Source organism: Bufo bufo, chromosome 5, assembly GCF_905171765.1.
Source record: "Bufo bufo chromosome 5, aBufBuf1.1, whole genome shotgun sequence".
NCBI lineage: Eukaryota > Metazoa > Chordata > Amphibia > Anura > Bufonidae > Bufo > Bufo bufo.
In genome coordinates this window covers 75,780,322-75,804,145 of record NC_053393.1, presented here as the reverse complement: position 1 = coordinate 75,804,145, position 23,824 = coordinate 75,780,322, and the positions used below count along the sequence as shown (strand labels likewise).

Sequence of the window (23,824 nt, the reverse complement as noted above, 5' to 3'; positions counted from 1 at the left end):
CTGGCTGGCTTACTTTGTGCCAAAGTTTTGGCACACCTTAAAGAGGACCTGTAACTACTCCTGACATGTCTGTTTTAGTAACTACCTTACCTGCATCCTCCTTGTCTTAACATCTGGAGCATTTGTTCTTCTAACTCTATGTTGTGCCATTCCTTAATTATTCCATCTAAAAGCTAAGAATGAATTACTAGCAGCTTGCAGTGAAGGTCCAGATGGGTGTTACCAGTTGGGGGGGTGTCCATGCACAGTCTGACAATATTCAATCAGCGCTGCAGGGACACCCCCCCCCAGCTTGTAACACTCATCTGGACCTTCACTGCAGACTGCTGAAGGAAGGAATAACAGAGGAATAGCCCAGCATAGGGTCATAAGAACAGATGCTTCAGAACGGTTATTACAAGAGGAATGCAAGCAGCTGCTAAAACAGATGTGTCAGAAAAGGATATGTAAAGAGGACCTCTTACCACTCCTGGCATGTCCGGTTAACCTCTTCAGGACCGGGCCATTTTCCGTTTTTCCCGTTTTCATTTTTTAATCCCTGTCTTCCAGGATCCATAACTTTTTTATTTTTCTATTCACATAGCTGTATGAGGGCTTGTTTACTGCACGACAAGTTGTACTTTCTAGTGGCACCATTTATAGTTGCATACAATGTAGTGGGAAGCGGGAAAAATTCCAAATGGCGTGGATTTATAAAAAAAAACAACACAATTCCTCCACAGTTTTATGGGTTTCGTTTTTACGGCATTACATATATACGGAAAAACTGACCTGTTAGTTCCATTCTCCGGGTCAGTATGATTACCACATATGTATTGTTTTTCTTGCGTTTCAATATTGAAAATAATAAAAACTTTGGGGGAAAAAATTGTGTGTGAGGGTGCATTTTTTTGGGGGGACGATCAGTAGTTTTAATTCATACAATTTTTGAGTACGTGTGACCTTTTGATGAACTTTTTTATCAAATTTTTTTTTTTTTACACTTCCTAACAGTTCCCCCAGGGAACTTGAACAAGCAATCGTTAGATGGATTGGATTCTATGAGAATTTTACTGCTTTCAGGCAGGCTCTCCATAGGAACCTATGTGCGGCAGCCTCGGATCATTCAGGAGGACAGAGGGTGCCGCACACACCATCTGGTTCTCCCCGTCCTCACTAGGGGTGGCCGGTGCACGGCTGGGAGGCACGCTCCTGGTTTCTGAGCTCCCACGTGCCGTAGTCACAATTTACATACATTAGCCCTGGGTGTCTGCTGGTTTAAAACAGCAGGTACCCGGCGGCTATAGTGCCTGCTGCGCTCGCGAATGAGCACCATCTTTAAATACCCGACTGGTGACATAAATTTTGAGCAGTTGGGAAGGGGTTAGTGAACTATTTGCATCCCAATTGTCATAATAATTCATGCCAGTAGAGGTTACAGGTCCTCTTTAAAGGGGTTTTCCAGTATTTTGATATTGATGGCCGATCCTCAGGATAAGTCTTCAATATCTGATCGGCGTGCGTCTGACGACCCACACCCCTCACGATCAGTGCTGGAACTACAAAGCTCAGTTCATTGTGTAGTGGACCACCATCCACTACTAGTTGTGTAGTTTCAGGGGCTACTTCCAGCGCTAAAGCTATCCCTGAACAGCTGATTAATGGGTGAGGGTGCGGGGCGTCAGACGACAGCCAATCAAATATTCATGGCCTATCCTGAGGACAGGGCATCAGTGTCAAAATAATGGAAAATCCCTTTAAGCCATGACCTTTTCACACTAAACCATGCCCCTTTCCTGCTAATGCTAGAGATACATTGCCATCATGCCTGTTCCAGCATAAATCCTGGCTGTCGGCTGGACAAAAATAGCTGCATGTACTGGTATTTGTCAGGACAAAAGCCGGCATTTGTGCCTGAAACCGGCCAGATCACTGTCAGATGCCATTATAGTCAATGGTGCCTAGCTGTGTCCGGCAATGTTCTCTGCCAGAACAGTCTGCCGGATTTCAAAACGCTACTGTGAACTTAGCGTTAGTCCCTCCCCCAGCGTTAAAAGTGTCTACAACACATAACAAGTGTGCTGAAAATCGTAGCTTAGCAAATCTCCCACTTTGTGTTGTTGCGGAGAACAGGGCAAGGGTGCACCACAAATGAGGTGAGGTGATCGCCTCAGGCAGCACCAGGTAGGGGCAAGAGGGGGGCAACGGAAGGGCCATGGGCAATGAGCGCTTTCATTGTGGAAACGCTCATCTCTACATATTCCACTGCATCCCTGTGCTCAGGACAGCAATAAAGTTGAATGCTGCGACAGGGCACGGGAGTATTGGGAAGCACCAAACTGGGAACAGTATTAGAGGAGGCAGTATGGGGTGTTCAGAAGGTGGGAAGAAGGATTGAAAAGTAGTTGTCAAACTCTGCAGAGACAAGAGAAGGTTGAAAGAAATAATCATGGTGGTCTGGTCTGAATGGAGAAGATAAAGAAAGAGAACGTCTACATCAGAGGACACGTCACTGGATGTAAGAGGTATGTGGCGCTGTATTACCCTGTATGTTCTGTAGCGCTGTATGTAATGTTTTCCACCAAGTATGTCTGTAATGGTAGGGCTGAAAGGGAAGTGGTTAGGTTAAGTTAAGATATTGGCACGGGGGAAGGGGTGCCGTTTCAGTTTTCGCATCAGGCAGCAGAAAGGCTAAGTGCCCCCCTGGAACAGGGTACCCCAAAAACACAGAAATGGGGCTATGTTGACTGAAAATAAAGAATGCACATAGGTTGAAATTGGGACACCAATCCAAATTTATACAAGGGTCAACCGCTGTATCACCACTATTACACGATACTCATTAGATCAATAAGGAAATGTGAGAAGACTATCAAAGGAACAGTAAAAACAAAAACACAAAAAACATGTCTCTCAGCAGCTCTAATGACTGAAAGCTAAATTCAGCGCAGGCGCGATGTTTAAATATTTACCAAGATCTTTAATGAGCGACAGCGCTTCCCATGAGATAAAGGCTCCACCACCATCATCCATGGCTCCTTGCCCAACATCCCAGCTGTCCAGATGTCCGCTGACAATCACAACCTGCAACGAGGAGCAAACAGATGAGAAAGCGCTTTCCAAGTTTCGCTTCTATCATTCCTTCATTAATTCTACATGCACAAGTATAAGGGATACATTTCTAGCATTATCTTTGGAGACCTTACAACGTGTTGTACAAGATTCCTGGCAGTAAAAGTGCGAGGCTGTGTCATAATGGGGTGACATGTTCATTCTGGAATGGGAACAGATATTGCAAGAGCCGGAAACTAAGTCTCTCAATGTGGGTGTAATTCCTAATAGGGCTGTGAAAGCCATTTGGACACAAAGTTTCGGCGAGGAGCTTCATGAGATCATGAAATAACTTCACTTTTTACCAGAAAAGACTGACCTATTTTTGGAAATGCTGCTATATATTGCTAAGACCTTAAGTAGCCAGGGTCTTTTTTTTTTTTTTTTTGCAGAGACCCTTTGCCTGACATGAGTTCTACTGTAGCACTGATCATTTTCCAAAATTGTAAAACTTCCTATTATATAAATAAATACATTTAAAAAATAAAAACTGGAATATCCCTTTAAGTACCGGCGCTCTGTGACATAAAAGTACACAGGGGAAAAGGGTTAAGTGGGAGGCGGCAGGTCACAGGGAGATGAGCGCTTCCATTGAGGAAGCCCTCATCCCCATAGTCATCTGTATCGCTCTCCTCAGGACAGCGATATAGATGGATGTGCTGAGGCATCTCCCTTCCCTGTTCCTCTGATAGGCTGGAGGCATAGTACCTGCAGCCTATCAGAGGCAGGTGCAGGCGGCGTGATGACGTCATCGCGCCGCCTAAGCCAAACAGCGCAGGACAGAGGCCGGAAGAGGCCTACATCGCATCGCTGCCATGGAGGCAAGTATAAGTGCTTATTTTTTTATATAGTACAATACTGGCTACTGACACATGATTGGGGGGCCATCTATGGGGAGTACTTGTTGCTGGCAAATGATTGGGGGGCACTTGTTACTACTTGCAAATTATGGGGGAAACTGAGGATATCTACTGGGGCACTGTATATGGGGCATTTTATACTGGTACATTATGGGGGGCACTAGGAGGAAGCGGGGAGAGGAGCACTATGGGGGTATTTTATACTGGCACATTATGGGAGCACTATGGGGACATTAGCTCAACTGGGGGGCATTATGGTGGGCTTTATTACTACTGGGGGTCTAGGGGGAACATAATTACTAGTATGGGCACTATGGGAGCGTTATTACTTCTGGGGCACAGTGGGGACATGTTGGGGGCACTGTAGGAGCACTATTACTACCATGTGTGCTCTAGCAATTATTCCTATTGGTGGGACTTTTGGGAGCACTATTACTGTGGGGGCACCTTGGCACAGTATCAGCTTACCACAATTTTTTGGGGGGGACGTTATGTTTACACTATTAGTGTTAGGAGCACTATTTTCTGGGAGCAGTTATTTTAGGGCACTGTGTGCCAATAATTATTAAAGGGCACTATCTGCATGGTACTACTATCATCAGGGGGTTTATCTGTTTCTGCAGTATAATATTGGGGAGCACAGCAGGCAGAGTATTGGGGATGGTAGGATGATTTGTCCAGAAGATGGGAGGATGATGGAAAAGTAGTAAACTAAGATTTTTTTTCTGCAGAGACGAGAAATGGCTGAAAAATGGTGGTCTGGTCTAAAGGTCTGAAAGGAGAAGATGAGGAAAGAGAACATCTACATCAAAGGAGACGTCACTGGATGTAAGAGGTATGTGGTGCTGTATTACCCTGTATGTTCTGTAGGGTTGGAGGGTGGATATAGAATTTGGCCCACCCTGCCGCATCCTGACCCCAGACTTCAGGTCACACTGTGCGTGTTCTGAAATCTGGGGGCTCACACCCATCTACTACATTATCTGTACTCAGAGAGTTATCACCGTGTTATCTGTGATGTTACATAGGACTGCAGGTGATATCTACTACATTATCTGTAAAAAGGGGCGTGGCCACAGGTGGGGGGCGCAATACTTGGCTTGCCCTGGGTGCTGGCAACCCACGCTACGCCACTGGGTTGAGCAGCTATGACGAATGAGCCTCTCTTTCTTTAGAGGACCCAACACATCTGTGCATTACATGGATCATTAATAATGTAATCCTTTCCCCTGTGAGTGGCGCTGCAGAGGTACTGAACGCTCCCTGCATTACAACTGATCACTGGGGGTCTTAGCTCCGGGACATCTTGCGGAATATGAATTGCCCAAGCAGGCAACCCCATAGACCAGGCATGCTCAACCTGCAGCCCTCCAGCTGTTGCAAAACTATAACTCCAAGCATGCCAGAAGAGCTTACAGCTATCAGCCTACAGCAGGGCATGGTGGGAGTTGTAGTTTCACAACAGCTGGAGAGCCGCAGGTTGAGCATCCCTGTCATAGACAATGCTGTATTATTAAGGGGATCTTCCGCTGACAGGGTTATGTGGGGCGAATACAGATGTAGCAGGGTTAACACACAAACTCTTAACTCAAATTTCTTGACTCATCGCGTTATCTTGAAACACAAGCCATTGAAAAGCAATTAAAGGTGTTTGCTTAACGCACTTAGTTTAGATAACACGTCTCAGAAAGGCCTCATGCACACGACCGTTGTTCGGGTCCGCATCGGAGCCGCAGGTGCGGACCCATTCACTTCAATGGGGCCGCAAAAGATGCGGACAGCACTCTGTCAGCATCAGTTGCTCCGTTCCGTGGCCCCGCAAAAAAAAACAACGTTTTGCGGACAAGAATAGGCATTTCTACAATGGGCCGTCTGTTCCGTTCCGCAAATTGCGGAAGGCACACGGGCGGCTTCTGTTTTTTGATGACCGCAAAAAACGGAACGGTCGTGTGCATGTAGCCAAAGCAAGTGTTTTATCTCTACTACATCTGGGAAAGACATACTTCAGCATATTCTGCGCGCTAAAACGCGTCCGTTCTACCCACTGGTTAGCCTGTCTTCTGATTTGCCTCAGAACTGAATGTCTAGTCACAGGCTGTGTTGCCTCTTTATATCAATTTAGCAATGGTTTACTCTGGCCCGGCTCCATAGCTGAAGCATCCGTGTCTCCGAGTGCTGAATTAAAGGCCTGTTCGGCCACAAATGAGCGTGAAAGCTTGTTTTGCCGCCGTATATTTCCTGCTTAATAGTTTCTGTATGTGAGACAAGGCTAATATTGGTTTTCCACTAACCTGATTTTCGCCATGAGGAAGCCATTAAGGCAGATTTATGACTTTATATTTATTACATATTCCACGGTTCAGCAATAAGGTTAGAGATAATATGAGAGGAATTGTAATCTGTGTAGAGCGCTGTGGTATATGTTGGTACTATATAATCACCGGGAAATACAGGTAGATTTATGAATCTTTTTAAAAAGAAAAACCTCATAGCAACCAACAGGGGCAGTTTGGGGCTTTAAAGGGGTTATCCACCCCTGTAATGCCCCCCAGATTGTCCGGGCAGAGCATACAGGTTATACTTACCCTGCTCCCCGACACCTGTCTCGCTGCATCTTCCCGTCGCGCGGATCAAAACATCTGGCAACGCAGGGGAAAGGGGATTTGGGGGGCGGACCGCGATGGGAAACGAGCCTTCCTGTGCATGACGCTAGAAAAGCTCGTTCCCGTCACGGCCTGCTATTGGCTGCCCCCCCTTCCCGTTGCTGGATGTTTTGGTCCGCACGACGGACACATGCAGCGGCAGCCATGCAGGCATCAGGAGCAACGTGGATGCCAGGGAGCGGGGTAAGTGTAACCTGTATGTGGTGCCCGGGCATTTTGGGGTGCATTATAGGGGTTGGATTAACCCTTTAACAAGGACCTGTAATCTCTCCCTCCTTGTAACTTCTGGAGCATCTATTCTTATGATTCTATGACATACATCATTCCTTTATTATTCCCGCTAGAAGTTATGAATGAATTACCATACCTCCCAACTTTTGAAAATCTCAAAGAAGGACAATACATGTGGCACGCATCATGGCAGGTTTTTTTTTCATATTAGGCCACGCCTCTAACTCCGCCCAAAGCATAATTACTGACTCGGTTACGACTGCAGCAGCCGGGGATCGGTTAGGGGAGTGTAAGTTCTTTTATTTATTTACAGCATGTGGAGCCCCTGGGAGAATTCTTTTCTTGCGCTTCAATATCCATTTAAATATTAGCACATAAATCATCAGATTATAGATATTTTAAGGTCCAAATTGCACAAAATAATGAAGTTCTGGTCTAATATACAGGTAGAAACCATACAGACAGACACTTTAGTAAGGAGCAATTTAGTAAATATATTAATGCACATTTATGCATTACTGTATTTTTCGCCCTATAAGACGCACCAGCCCATAAGACGCACCTAGGTTTTTGAGGAGGAAAATAAGAAACAAAAATTTTTAACCAAAAGGTGTGCTTTTGGTGGGTTTGAACTAATGGCGGTCTGTGCATGACACTAATATGGGGGATCTGTGGATGATGCACTGTTATGGGGTGGGGGATTTGTGGATGGCACTGTTATGGGGGGAGCTGTGGATGGCATTATGATGGGGGGGTCTGTGGATGGCATTATGATGGTGGGGGGATCTGTGGATGGCATTATGATGGTGGGGGGATCTGTGGATGGCATTATGATGGTGGGGGGGTCTGTGGAAGGCATTATGACGGTGGGGGGGATCTGTGGATGGCATTATGACGGTGGGGGGGGGGGGTCTGTGGATGGCACTGTTATGGGGGGGATCTGTGGATCGCACTGTTATGGGGTAGTGGATCTGTGGATGACACTGCTATATGTGTCATCCACAGATCCCCCCATAACAGTCCCATCCACAGATACCCCCATCATAATGACATCCACAGACCCCCCCCATCATTATCCCATTCACAGATTCCTAGGGAGGGGCTGTAGTAGGCAGGGAGAGCGGCGGGCCGTGCAGGCACTGTACTCTGGCCCCGCCGCTCAGTATGTACTGTATTATACGTAGTGTTAATCATCAGATCTAAACTGCGCTCCCCCTGCTCCCCATGTGTACCGTACTTACCGGTACATGTCACGCTCCTGTAGTAAGCACTAGCAGCTAGCAGGCAGGCCGGGCGGCCGTAACTCACTGAGGTCACGTGCCTGCTCCGCCGACTTTATGAATGAAGCAGGCGGAGCAGGCACGTGACCTCCGTGAGTTATGGCCGCCCGGCCTGCCTGCTAGCTGCTAGTGCTTACTACAGGAGCGTGACATGTACCGGTAAGTACGGTACACATGGGGAGCGGGGGAGCGCATCTACTCAGTTTAGATCTGATGATTAACACTACGTATAATACAGTACATACTGAGCGGCGGGGCCAAAGAACAGTGCCTGCACGGCCCCGCCGCTCTCCCCGCCTACTACAGACCCTCCTCCCTCCTCACTAATACATCGCAGACTGCGATGTAAATTGCCAGCATTCGCCCCATAAGACGCAGGGGCACTTTTCGGGGGGGAAAAGTGCATCTTATGGGGCGAAAAATACGGTAATTCCCCAGGTCAAAAAGAGGGACATTTATGGATCAAAGAGGGACAGAGGAACTTGGGTCAAAAAGAGGGACAGTCCCTCCAAAAGAGAGACACTTGGGAGGCGGTTTTCAATGAAGGTGGAGATGGGTGTTACCAGTTGGGGGGGGGGGGGGTCCCTGCACAGTCTGACATTGGCAGCACTAATTGGACAGTGTCAGAATGTGCAGGGACAAACCCCCAATGGGTAACACCCAGATGGGCCTTCATTGCAAACTGCTAGCATTTCGTGAATGACTTCTAGCAGGAATAATAAAGAAATGGCACATCATAGACTCATAAGAACAGATGCTCCAGAATTGTTAGTACATGGGGGATAGTTACTAAAACAGACATGTCAGGAGAGATTACAGGCCTTTAAAGCATACTTGCCAACTCTCCTGGAAAAAGAGGAGACCTCACAGACTTCTGGAAGAACTGGCAAATCTCCACCACAGATCATGGCAGGTGCTTTCCCCTAGAAAGAAGCTGTAACTGTTTGTGGTCCTAGGATGCTGTGTCATTAAATACAGTCCTGGCACCCATACATGCTCTAAAGGGGTGTGACGGGTCACAAAAAGGGGGATATGTATTTGATAGTATAACGCATGGTCCAAATGCTATACAAATACAATGGATCAAATTAAAGCGGTTGTCCAACGCAAAATATTCTGCAGTTTTCAAACCAGCCCCTGGATCTGAATACTTTTGTAATTGCCTGTAATTAAAAATGTATTATAGCTACTGAGTTATTCACTGAAATCTATCTGCTCCCTGAGACGGAACTGCTGCAGCAGAACGGACATGCACCCAGAGAAAGGACACGAACCCTGAGCTGCTGACTTGAAATAAATGTAGCAGAACCATTGGAGCAATGAATGGGGAGATCTCTGGGTCCATGTGAGGTCCAGGGCTGGTTCTAGCTTTGTTAAAAAGAGGTTGTCATGTACTAGATGATGCATAATTTTCATTTATTACATAATTTATGAGTTAACCCTTTTAAAGTAGAGGGACGTCTCATCACTGGCCCCCTTCAGATCGATGCTGCTTTGGCTATTACTAGATCACCGCATGTCTGGCCCCTGACCCCTGGCAATCATCCAAATATGCTGGGGGGGGGGGGGGAAGTAACTTGCCAGACATACTACACAACTCTATAGCTACGACCTCCTGCAAACCGCAGATCTGCAAAATATGGATACCGGTCACATGCATCCCATAATTTCTGCTGGCCCCATTGTCATAATGCCTATTCTTGTCTGCAAATGGGCAATAAGAGGACATGTTCTGTTTTCTTTGAGGTACATACGGATGCAGATGGCACACGGCGTGCTGTCCGCATTTTTTGTGGCCCCATTTAAATGAATGGGTCTGCAAAAAAACGCGGCTGTGTGCATAAGGCCTAAATAGCATCCTTTCAGATGACTGACCATCAAGGTCACAGCTTGAGTCCGCTAGACCAGCTCTCCATCTGGCTCATAGATGGTTCTGGGTAGGTGATTTCCATTCTGACATCCGTTTTTTTTCTAATAACATATTAATAGCAGTTGTCTTCATGAAACAAACCATTTCCAATCTTCTGCATAAAAAATAAATAAAAAAATAGACTTCTAGCAGACAAAAACGACATATTAGTTACGACTGTGAGAGAATTTACATATTTTGCTCATTTATGGTTTAATACCCAGATATATGAAAGCAGTAAATCGAAGCAAGTTGGGAAAATAGTCATTAAGATGACAGAGAATGAGATCCAAAATGTTTCACTTTACGGCTAATTCCATGTGACTAATTAAAGTGTACCTTTCAGCTTTACCGAAGGACGTTACGTGTGAATTATTACATCACCGCAGCTGTTGTTTCATCTAGTAATAAAAGAGAGATGGCGGAACGCGGCAATAACTTTCCAGCGTCGTGAAGAATAGTAAAAAAAAAAAAGAAAAGAAAGTCTTTGGAGACAAAGCAGGGGCAGATGACTTCCCGTTGCCTTATTCATTTCACGGGCAATCAGACAGATCAGGATTCACGGCTCCTGACGCCAAAAGCCACTACAGAATCATCAAAAGGTGAATCCAGACTGTGTGCACAAAAACAGCTCCTTCCACAACTGTTTTCGAGAGGCAACAACATTTATGAATCCTCTGCACTAATACTGGCGCCTCTGTGTTTCTCTCCCTCTGGCAACAACCCAACGACTCCAGGGATGAAGAACACAGTTGTGTCTTTTAGAACATTTCATTCCCGAAACACGGAGGCCTCTCTGTGCATTAAGCTAAACAGCGACATGCTTCAAAGACTCGAGAAGTCCAGACGTCTTCTCGTCACTACATGGAACGCTGCGGCACCGTGAGCGGGGGCTTGTACCTGCGCTGCTATCTGTGTACAAAGTCAAACCTGTTTCCAGAGGCTCCGAGGAAACCAGAGGATTAGTAACAGGAAAAGAGGGCATTGAAGGTCATTATTAAAGTGGTTGCATCACAAAACATATTCTAAATTTTTCAAACCAGCACCTGGATCTGTATACTTTTGTAACTGCATGTACCGTATTTTTCGCATGTACTGTAAAACGCACAGGCTCATAAGCCGTACCTAGGTTTTAGAGGAGGACAATAAGAAAAAAAAATATTTCATTAAACCTCAGCTCAGACCACCAATCAGCCCCTCAATGGTAATCAGACCTCAGTTGACAGCCCCAATCAGACCCCCAATGTTAATAAGACCCCAATAAGACCTCATATCAGACCCCCCAATAATAAGACCCCAACTCAGATCCCAATGTGAATTACCCCCAATCAGACCTCAGATAAGAGCCCCATCAGCCCTGACTGCCTCTCATCAGTCCCCATTGAATCATTTAAGCCCCCATGCCTCTCATCAGCCCCCATTGCCTCATGTACGCAGCCCCCGGCCTCATGTATTCAGCACCCAGCCTCATGTATTCAGCACCCAGCCTCATGTATTCAGCACCCAGCCTCATGTATTCAGCACCCAGCCTCATGTATTCAGCACCCAGCCTCATGTATTCAGCACCCAGCCGCATGTATTCAGCACCCAGCCGCATGTATTCAGCACCCAGCCTCATGTATTCAGCACCCAGCCTCATGTATTCAGCACCCAGCCTCATGTATTCAGCACCCAGCCTCATGTATTCAGCACCCAGCCTCATGTATTCAGCACCCAGCCTCATGTATTCATCACCCAGCCTCATGTATTCAGCACCCAGCCTCATGTATTCAGCACCCAGCCTCATGTATTCAGCACCCAGCCTCATGTATTCAGCACCCAGCCTCATGTATTCAGCACCCAGCCTCATGTATTCAGCACCCAGCCTCATGTATTCATCACCCAGCCTCATGTATTCAGCACCCAGCCTCATGTATTCAGCCCCCATGCCGCAGAGCACATAAAATATAAAAACTAAATAAAAAAAACTCTCCTGCTCCAGACGCCGCTGCTCCTCACATCCAGAGCTCTTCCTGCTGTGCCGTGAACCAACGCGCACAGCGTGAGGTCACAGATCACCCTCATGCTGTGCGCAGCTACAGCACAGCCGACGGCAGAGGACCAGGAAGTGGTAAGTACAGAGCCTTTACTGCTTCCCGGTCCTCCGGTTCCATAATGGAGGCGCTAATTAGTATTCGCTCCATAAGATGGAGGGACATTTTTCCCCTTTTGGGGGGAAAAATTGCATCTTATGAGGCGAAAAATATGGGAATCAAAAAGGTATTTATTTAAACTTATTTAAATTTTAGCCAGTGAGTTATTCATTGAAATCTATCTGTATAGCGCCACCTGCTGTTTAAGAATAATATTTATTTATATAGCGCCACCATATTCCACAGTGCTTTAAAAATTCAGAGGGTTCATGTACAAAACAAAATACATCACAATGTTACTGGCTAATATACAACTAAAACACTAGGAGTCAGGGCCCTGCTCACAAGATCTTACAATCTGTTTGTTCTTTTCTTTATTTTTTGTCCGTCTCACTGAGCTGGTCGCACATGCTCAGTTTAAATCTTCAACTATAACCGGCCATATGTACTCTTAGAAGCTGTGGCAGTTATAGGGTGAGAGCTGCAGCAGAAAGGACATGCCCCTGGAATACCAAGCTCAAGATAAGCTAGCAATGAATGTGGAGATCTCTGGACCCATGTGAGGTACAGGGCTGGTTCTAGCTTTGTTACAAAGAGGTTGTCATGTCTATATGATGTCTGATTTTTATTGTTTACATCAATCATGGCATAACCCCTTTGAAGGGCAAAACTGCAGGTCCAAATAATGATATTTCAATGTTCTAGAGCAGCGGTCCCCAACCACTGGGCCGCGGACCAGTACTGGGCCATGGATCATCTGGTACTAATCTGCAGGGAGAGCCGGAGTTGAACGGCGGGGACAGGAACTATTGGCTCCTGTGGCCCGCTATTTAGCCTTATAGGCTGAAGGCCGCTAGGCCTGAGGACAAGAAATAGAAAACATGAAATAACTTTAAAAAAATTGTATCCAGAAAACCATCCACCATTCTTCTACAGGGAGTGCAGAATTATTAGGCAAGTTGTATTTTTGAGGATTAATTTTATTATTGAACAACAACCATGTTCTCAATGAACCAAAAAACTCATTAATATCAAAGCTGAATATTTTTGGAAGTAGTTTTTAGTTTGTTTTTAGTTTTAGCTATTTTAGGGGGATATCTGTGTGTGCAGGTGACTATTACTGTGCATAATTATTAGGCAACTTAACAAAAAACAAATATATACCCATTTCAATTATTTATTTTTACCAGTGAAACCAATATAACATCTCAACATTCACAAATATACATTTCTGACATTCAAAAACAAAACAAAAACAAATCAGTGACCAATATAGCCACCTTTCTTTGCAAGGACACTCAAAAGCCTGCCATCCATGGATTCTGTCAGTGTTTTGATCTGTTCACCATCAACATTGCGTGCAGCAGCAACCACAGCCTCCCAGACACTGTTCAGAGAGGTGTACTGTTTTCCCTCCTTGTAAATCTCACATTTGATGATGGACCACAGGTTCTCAATGGGGTTCAGATCAGGTGAACAAGGAGGCCATGTCATTAGATTTTCTTCTTTTATACCCTTTCTTGCCAGCCACGCTGTGGAGTACTTGGACGCGTGTGATGGAGCATTGTCCTGCATGAAAATCATGTTTTTCTTGAAGGATTCAGACTTCTTCCTGTACCACTGCTTGAAGAAGGTGTCTTCCAGAAACTGGCAGTAGGACTGGGAGTTGAGCTTGACTCCATCCTCAACCCGAAAAGGCCCCACAACCTCATCTTTGATGATACCAGCCCAAACCAGTACTCCACCTCCACCCTGCTGGCGTCTGAGTCGGACTGGAGCTCTCTGCCCTTTACCAATCCAGCCACGGGCCCATACATCTGGCCCATCAAGACTCACTCTCATTTCATCAGTCCATAAAACCTTAGAAAAATCAGTCTTGAGATATTTCTTGGCCCAGTCTTGACGTTTCAGCTTGTGTGTCTTGTTCAGTGGTGGTCGTCTTTCAGCCTTTCTTACCTTGGCCATGTCTCTGAGTATTGCACACCTTATGCTTTTGGGCACTCCAGTGATGTTGCAGCTCTGAAATATGGCCAAACTGGTGGCAAGTGGCATCTTGGCAGCTGCACGCTTGACTTTTCTCAGTTCATGGGCAGTTATTTTGCGCCTTGGTTTTTCCACACGCTTCTTGCGACCCTGTTGACTATTTTGAATGAAACGCTTGATTGTTCGATGATCACGCTTCAGAAGCTTTGCAATTTTAAGAGTGCAGTATCCCTCTGCAAGATATCTCACTATTTTTGACTTTTCTGAGCCTGTCAAGTCCTTCTTTTGACCCATTTTGCCAAAGGAAAGGAAGTTGCCTAATAATTATGCACACCTAATATAGGGTGTTGATGTCATTAGACCACACCCCTTCTCATTACAGAGATGCACATCATCTAATATGCTTAATTGGTAGTAGGCTTTCGATCCTATACAGCTTGGAGTAAGACAACATGCATAAAGAGGATGATGTGGTCAAAATACTCATTTGCCTAATAATTCTGCACGCAGTGTATATGTAGAAAGCACATAGAATAAGAATAATCACACATAGATTTTTAATATGCATTAAAAAAGTTTGAAGTGTCACTTTATGAGACTGAACAATGTTAAACTGAAGTCTGATTAAAATGTAGACCATCAAAATGAAGTCATTTTACATCCTCTGCAGGAGGGATTTAGTGAAAAAGTATAATTCTGCGCAGTAATCATCCAGTTGTGTCCAGGGAACCTGTCGTCAACTTTATGGTGATCTCACTGAGGGCAGCATAAAATAGTGACAGAAATGCTGATGTCAGCGGTGTGTCACTCATGAGCTAAAAGTAAGTGGTTGCCGAGAACCAGCATCACAATCATTGCAGCCCAGGCCTTGAAAGAGTCAAATCCACCTGAGAAGAGTCCTGGTTATTCCTAATCTCCTGCTCTCTCACTATCTGCTGATGATTGGCAGTTCTCTCCTAGAGAGAAAGGGAGAAAACTCGGTATTAGACTGTCAGCCATCAGCAGGAGAGCAGGAATTCATGAATAACCAGGACTCTTCTCAGGTGACCGGGACTCTTTTCCAGGCCCAGTCTGCAATGATTGTGATGTTGGTTCTCGGCAACCACTTACTTTTAACTTATTAATGACAGACCGCTGAAATCAGCTCACCTGTCTCTACTTTATTCTGCCGTTAGTATGGGCAACACAAAGTTGATGACAGGTTCCCTTTAAGTTCCTCCTGGTCACTGGTGCTTGTGAAGTCCCTTGGCTAGACTCAGCTCTAATCTTCACTAGACTTGCTTTATATTCGTACATAGACTCACTTGTCTGTGCTGGGCTGCTGTGACTACTTGGTCTGTCCTCTCCAGGCTTAATCAGGGCCCAGAGGAAAGAAAGGCAGCTACATCTTGGACTTTTGCTGTTCACCTCCTCCATTAACTTCCTTCTCCTCTCTCTCTCTCTCTCTCTCTCTCTCTCTCAACTTGTACAAACTTTATTAACAAACCCCAGACTATATATAATATGTAGGGCCAGCACCACCTAGGGGCGCATAGATGTAATGACAATGCCAGCCTGATATTAGGAAATACAATACATTAAACATGACAATTAGCAGCAAAAGTTTAAAGTGCCCACATACCGTATAGCACATAGTGGGACACTGCATCTCTCCTATCTATATCGTATCTTTATTTCTCATATCTATCTATATCTGTCTGTCTATTATTTATCTACTAATTATCTGATATCTATCTAATCTATCGTATCTATACATCTACCTATATATATCGCATCTTTCTTTCTCATAGCTATCTATATCTGTATGTCTATTATCTATCTACTATCTATCTAACTAATCTATTGTATCTATCTATCTACAGTATATAGTATCTTTCATTCTCATATCTATCTATATCTGTCTATTATCTATTTATCTATCTGATATCTATCTATTGTATCTCTGTATCGTATCTATCTATCTAATCGTCTATCTATCTACACAACTTTGTATCATCTATTCACATATCTATTTAACCACCTATTTATCTCTCTAGCTAGTTATCATATCTATCCAACTATTTATTTTTTAATATAGTTTTATTGGCAGGACTAAATACATATTAGCATTGCCAAAGCAAGTGGGAAATAATAAGGTAGGAATGGGGAATTGGGATGGGGACACGTCCAGGGTGGGGGGTATCTGAGTCCATGGGATATCAGGCTCCTCTCAGTCTATGGCAGGCACTGACATATTGTGCTACTATGGCCGCTGTGTTCTCCTCTTCCCCCAGCAGTAGTGAAGTTGCAGCACGCCAGACCTGCAGGGTATTGCGAAGTGAGGTCACGGTTATGGGCAATCGAGGGTTACTCACTGTATTGGAGGAGAACCCTGGGCAGGCATGCGGCAGTGAAGGAGAGGTAGACACAAGTTCCTCTGGGGCACACTCGGTATGTAGGGACCAGGCCTGATGGTGGATGAGGTGCCCTGGATGTTACAGGTATTTTGAGTGCCTGAAGCAAGGTCCCTTTTGGAATCGTGACGCCAGTGCCTGTAACGGTGGCACACCGATTTATAGTAGTAATGAGTGAGGTACACAGGTGGTATAGTGAACCAAATGTTGCTTTACTTAAACAGTCCAACTTTGTACATCAAGATGGTAATGCAGTCCCTTATATCAAGTGTTTCACAAGCAGGATTCAATACAAATACTGGCAGGTATAATTCTGTGCAAGATACTCAGAGGGTAATCAGCAACACACTCAGAATCAGGTTGTACCTTCTCCTCAGAAATAGTGTACACTGTTCTTTAGAACTCCTGTCTGGTTTCTATCCCAAGGCCCGGATGCCTAAATGCTGGCTTAAATCCTTGGTAAAATATATCTTCCTCCCGTATGGATTCTTGCTCTCACTTTATAGTTCCTCTGCCCATTAGCTTACTTATCTGAGCTGATGACACTGTCTCTGCTTGACTTGAGGGTAACTGCAGGTTTTCTCCCAGGAGGTTCTGTCCTACAACTGGGGTATCTCAACTGAGCTAATCCTAGCCTCAGGAGCTTCAGGTAGACGAAGTGACTCCTCTAGTCCCCTGGAATGCAGTACCTCTACCCTGTCTGGGCCTACCTATATATAACCAGGGCTCTCTGGCTCCCTCTAACGTCTGGGATGTCTAATTACACCCAACTAGGCCTGACAAGCATATAACAGGGAAATACAACATTGTGTAGTGCCCACCTTTACCTAGTGGGACACTACAAAGTCTTCCATGGAAGTGAAGTCTGGGAAGATCAAACAGTCTTCTGAAGTAAGCATCCCTCACTGCTGAGTATTTGGGCACCACAGCAGAAAGTGGACCTCATCCTCCACGGCCTCCTGGTCTTACTGCTAGCACTGTCTGCTCTCTCTGGGCATGTAGCTCTGTCGTTGTCGCCCGGATTTAATGAGCAGGCTGTGGGCGCTCAGTCTGTACCGGCTCAGAATCTGTTGGTCTATGGGGTTTGGTAGTTTATCCTGATATGGGGCCACTTTGTACTCCCTCTGAAGGCTCTGGTATATTGTCAGCATCTGTGATGTTCTTATGTCATTCCTCCCAATGCTGATATATTCCTGTTTGCTCTTGTGTCTTGTCTTCTGGATTTCCACCTTTTGTCAAGCTGTACGTGTTGGTGGCTTGGTTATGGCTGGGTATGGGTTACTTGTTCCAGGGTGCTTCGTTTTTCTGGGGCTTCTTGGTGTAGCAAGGCTTTGTGATGGTAGGAGCTGGGACTACTGCTATGTAAATAGGCTCTGAATGATAGCGCCCTCTTATGGAACAATTCACTGGAAAAAATATGTCTAGAATTGGTAGGTAATATAAAGAGTATCACTGAAAAGAAAAAAAATTCCCTTAAAATTTAACTTTTTCAAAATATTTTAGTGTACAGTCGTGGCCAAAAGTTTTGAGAATGACACAAATATTAGTTTTCACAAAGTTTGCTGCTAAACTGCTTTTAGATCTTTGTTTCAGTTGTTTCTGTGATGTAGTGAAATATAATTACACGCACTTCATAAGTTTCAAAGGCTTTTATCGACAATTACATGACATTTACGCCGAGAGTCAGTATTTGCAGTGTTGGCCCTTCTTTTTCAGGACCTCTGCAATTCGACTGGGCATGCTCTTAATCAACTTCTGGGCCAATTCCTGACTGATAGCAACCCATTCTTTCATAATCACTTCTTGGAGTTTTATAGAATTAGTGGGTTTTTGTTTGTCCACCCGCCTCTTGAGGATTGACCACAAGTTCTCAATGGGATTAAGATCTGGGGAGTTTCCAGGCCATGGACCCAAAATGTCAACGTTTTGGTCCCCGAGCCACTTAGTTATCACTTTTGCCTTATGGCACGGTGCTCCATCGTGCTGGAAAATGCATTGTTCTTCACCAAACTGTTGCTGTTGGAGGGTGTTTTGGTACCATTCTTTATTCATGGCTGTGTTTTTGGGTAAAATTGTGAGTGAGCCCACTCCCTTGGATGAGAAGCAACCCCACACATGAATGGTCTCAGGATGCTTTACTGTTGGCATGACACAGGACTGATGGTAGCGCTCACCTTTTCTTCTCCGGACAAGCCTTTTTCCAGATGCCCCAAACAATCGGAAAGAGGCTTCATCGGAGAATATGACTTTGCCCCAGTCCTCAGCAGTCCATTCACCAAACTTTCTGCAGAAGATCAATCTGTCCCTGATGTTTTTTTTGGAGAGAAGTGGCTTCTTTGCTGCCCTTCTTGACACCAGGCCATCTTCCAAAAGTCTTCGCCTCACTGTTCGTGTAGATGCGCTCACACCTGCCTGCTACCATTCCTGAGCAAGCTCTGCACTGGTGGCACTCCGATCCCGCAGCTGATTCCTCTTTAGGAGACGATCCTGGCGCTTGCTGGAATTTCTTGGACGCCCTGAAGCCTTCTTAACAAGAATTGAACCTCTTTCCTTGAAGTTCTTGATGATCCTATAAATTGTTGATTGAGGTGCAATCTTAGTAGCCACAATATCCTTGCCTGTGAAGCCATTTTTATGCAACGCAATGATGGCTGCACGCGTTTCTTTGCAGGTCACCATGGTTAACAATGGAAGAACAATGATTTCAAGCATCACCCTCCTTTTAACATGTCAAGTGTGCCATTTTAACCCAATCAGCCTGACATAATGATCTCCAGCCTTGTGCTCGTCAACATTCTCACCTGAGTTAACAAGACGATTACTGAAATGATCTCAGCAGGTCCTTTAATGACAGCAATGGAATGCAATGGAAAGTTTTTTTTGGGATTAAGTTAATTTTCATGGCAAAGAAGGATTATGCAATTCATCTGATCACTCTTCATAACATTCTGGAGTATATGCAAATTGCTATTATAAAAACTTAAAGGGCTTCTGTCACCCCACTAAAGTCTTTTTTTTTTTTTGGGCTAGTTAAATTACTTATCCTGCGATATATGAAAATATAATGGTGTTACTTACTTTGATTCAGCAGTTTCTTCTAAAAACGAACTTTTATAATATGTAAATTAGGTCTCTACCAGCAAGTAGGGCGGCTACTTGCTGGTAGCAGCTGCAGAAAACCGCCCCTCGTCGTGTTGATTGACAGGGCCAGCCGGGATCTCCTCTTCCGGCCAGCCCTGTCGGCATTTAAAAAATCGCGCCTGTGTTCATTCTGCGCAGGCGCTCTGAGATGAGGAGGCTCGCCTCCTCAGAACTCCCTCAGTGCGCCTGCGCTGATGACATCACCGAAATAGAAGACGTCATCGACGCAGGCGCACTGAGGGAGTTCTGAGGAGGCGATCCTCCTCATCTCAGAGCGCCTGCGCAGAATGAACACAGGCGCGCGATTTTTGAAATGCTGACAGGGCTGGCTCCCCCCCCCCCCAATTTTAGAAGCATTATACTTACCTGCGATGTCTGTGACCGGCCGGGCGCTCCTCCTACTGGTAAGTGACAGGTCTGTGCTATAAGCAATGCGCCGCACAGACCTTTCACTTACCAGTAGGAGGGGCGCCCGGCGAGACACAAACAGCGCAGGTAAGTATAATGCTTCTAAAATTGCTAAGTAACTATGGCAGCCAGGACTGCAGTAGAGTCTTGGCTGCCATGGTAACCGATCAGAGCCCCAGCAATTAAACTGGGACTCCGATGGGAACTCTCCGCTGCCACCAATGATGGGGGGGAGGGTGTTTTTAATTAGGGGGGGAGGGAGAGGGGAGGCCGCACTGGCCACCAATGAATATAATACTGGGGAGGGAGGGAGGGGGGACCGCACTGGCCACCAATGAATATAATACTGGGGAGGGAGGGGGGCCGCACTGGCCACCAATGAATATAATACTGGCGAGGGAGGGGGGCCGCACTGGCCACCAATGAATAGAATACTGGGGAGGGAGGGGGGCCGCACTGGCCACCAATGAATATAATACTGGGGAGGGAGGGAGGGTGGACCGCACTGGCCACCAATGAATATAATACTGGGGAGGGAGGCCGCACTGGCCACCAATGAATATAATACTGGGGAGGGAGGGAGGGGGGGCCGCACTGGCCACCAATGAATATAATACTGGGGAGGGAGGGAGGGGGGCCGCACTGGCCACCAATGAATATAATACTGGGGAGGGAGGGGGGCCGCACTGGCCACCAATGAATTTAATACTGGGGAGGAAGGGGGGTCTGGCCCCTGCTGCCTGGCAGCACCTGATCTCTTACAAGGGGCTGTGATACGCACAATTAACCCCTCAGGTGTGGCACCTGGGGGGTTAATTGTGCGGATCACAGCCCCCTGTAAGAGATCGGGTGCTGCCAGGCAGCAGGGGGCAGTTATGTCCACAGTTCTTAGTATATTCTAACTTGAAGCGTGCCCATCACCATAGGAACGCCTCTGTGTTAGAATATACTGTCGGGTCTGAGTTTCACGATCTAACTCAAATCCGATGGTATATTCTAACAGAGGCGTTCCCATGGTGATGGGGACGCTTCAAGTTAAAATATACAATCTGATTGGAGAAAACTCCGATCCGATGGTATATTAATAGGGACTCCTGACTTTACATTGAAAGTCAATGGGGGACGGATCAGTTTGCAATTGCACCATATTGTGTCAACGTCAAACGGATCCGTCCACATTGACTTGCATTGTAAGTCAGGACGGATCAGTTTGGCTCCACACGGCCAGGCGGACACCAAAACGACTTTTTTTTTTTACTTTCCTTCATGTCCGTGGATCCTCCAAAAATCAAGTTAGACCCACGGAAGAAAAAACTGACACGGATCACGGAACTACGGAACCCGTTTTTGCGGAGGCCTTATAGGGTGAAAAATACGGTATCTATCTATTCACATATTTATTTAAATCACCTATTTATCTCTTTAGCTAGCTATCCTATCCAATTATATATCTATCTATCTATTGGATAACTATCAAACAATCAATCTATCTGATCGATCTTCTATTTATCTATATATTTATCTAGTGCACTATATTTCCAGGAGTTGGGATTGTTCCTACAGCCGCTGGCACCTGTCCCGTTTAGTTTTTGCGGTGCTGCCTATGCTTCTTTTGTCTTTCTATCTATCTATCTATCTATCTATCTATTTCTGTATGTCTGTCCACTTATCTATCTATAATAGTTTAAAAAAATAATAATAATTGTATAAATTATTATTCTGTGTGACTAGTGAAAGGCATTGTGTGTCTTTTCTACATTAGTGTCGCCTCCCTCCACTAGGCCTATAATTATAATCAGCCCTGGAAAACAGCTATACATTTTATTTCCTGAGCTAAATGTGACATTATTCGTATAAGAAGTGATCATGTATGTAATTGAAAACCTCAAGAATTAGCGGATGATTTTTCCTGCATGCGGCTTTTGAAAGATTATTGTTATTTATAGGACATTGGCGTATTCCACGTACAGTTGTAAATCCGCAAATGAAAAGTGAATATGATTAACAATACAGCGCAATTAGACAGCAGGGGCGCAGGCTTGGCTCCCTACTAATGGCATTCTTCAGTGAACGGCAAAAGTTTCCAATGTCTGCAAATACATTTACAGAAGCTATAGGGTGATAAAAATGTAGCAACACTTTAAAGGGGACCTCCCTATCCAGCTGTTTGCATAGACACAACGCTGTAGATCAGCTGATTAACACGCTGTTTTTCCAAGGCTCCAAATTATAATTTTTCCTAATATGCAATTTGGGAATTTGGTGACAGACTCCTTCTAATGTACATATGGAGCACACAGAAGAGTTAAAAGGACAATCCAACCATAAACATACAGTACAGTTAGTCCATGGATGTTAATAGCTGGAATAGCTCTTAAATATCCCACCTGGACATTCATAGCATAGCCACAGAATATACCATAAATGTCCGATACATGTGGGTCCTACCTCATCTCGAGAACAGGACACCATTTTATGCTTACTCAGCTACTATCTTTAGTACTGCATATATGCTGATAATAAATATAATAGATGGCGGCTCACCCTACACAACTGGTGGACCTTGGTGCTCCTGTGCCATATGGAGTGGTACAGGCACTCTATCACTTGAAGCTGCAGAGAAGTATTTCTATAGGTAGATGTTAATGTTGCAGAAATGCAGTGTTTTAATAGAGTGTGCGCTGAGACATATGTATGAAGCTTCGAAACGCGTCTGGCCTACTGCAATATCCATAGAGAAACCGCATCATACCACACGAACTTTAAGGGTTTAGCGGTATCAACTGACAGCGCGCCAAAAACATTTGACCCGCTGGCAGACACGTGACTCACTACCCGGAAGCAAGTCGCAGCCTACAGAACTTACTCCAGGCCGGGACAGAGAACGCCGCCCCAGCACACTGACCCACAGGAGGGAAAGAGACGCTGGGGATACGGTAAATGGTCTGAAACTACGAGACCAGGTGAAATACTTTTTACACACTAAAAGGCTCCCCCAAACCACAACAGATCCAAATAAGCAAAGTGGATCACAGGGGATACACCTTGAGTAAGCACCCAGAGAGTGGAACTCACCCCACCTCCCACAGCTGGCACCTCTACATAGGAGATTTACTGGGATACTATATATGAATTAACTACACCTACAGGACTATATATACCCCTTCATCTGCAATCGGACTATTTTTACTATTTTTCATTTTTTAACCATTTTTTATACTTTCCAACCCCTTTTTTAATTTTTAACCTATTTTGAGGAATTCATGCGAATTATATGTCCTATTAACTAAATAAATATATTTAATCATACATATGTCTCAGCGCACACTCTATTAAAACACTGCATTTCTGCAACATTAACATCTACCTATAGAAATACTTCTCTGCAGCTTCAGGTGATAGAGTGCCTGTACCACTCCATATGCTCACCTAATATATGCTGATAACTTTCCGTTTGCGGTGGTACGAGATGGGGGCCCCGTTCCTGATGTAGGAGTTGTCTATGGAGATGGGTACCACAATTATCACACATTTATGGCATATCCTGTGGATGTTCCATAAATGTCCAGATGTCACGCTGGGTAGGATACAAGATAGAAAAACATACAGAAAACCACAAAACAAGCGTCTAGGCCAGAAGCTAGGAATAAAGGTCACCTCCTGACAATTCCCTACCAGCTCTCCCTGGCTGTCTACCAAACTGGATTTCCAAAAGAGCTGTCAAATATGAAAGG

At 45.1% G+C, this 23,824-nt stretch overlaps 1 protein-coding gene across 1 annotated transcript in view; it reads right to left on the bottom strand.

Moving 5' to 3' along the window:
• Window positions 1-23,824, bottom strand: part of CPQ (carboxypeptidase Q) — a 537,382-nt gene that overhangs the window by 173,623 nt on the left and 339,935 nt on the right. The window contains exon 5 of the mRNA XM_040432637.1: window positions 2,952-3,063. Coding sequence (XP_040288571.1) covers window positions 2,952-3,063 — 112 coding nt within the window. The remainder of the gene's footprint in view (window positions 1-2,951; window positions 3,064-23,824) is intronic.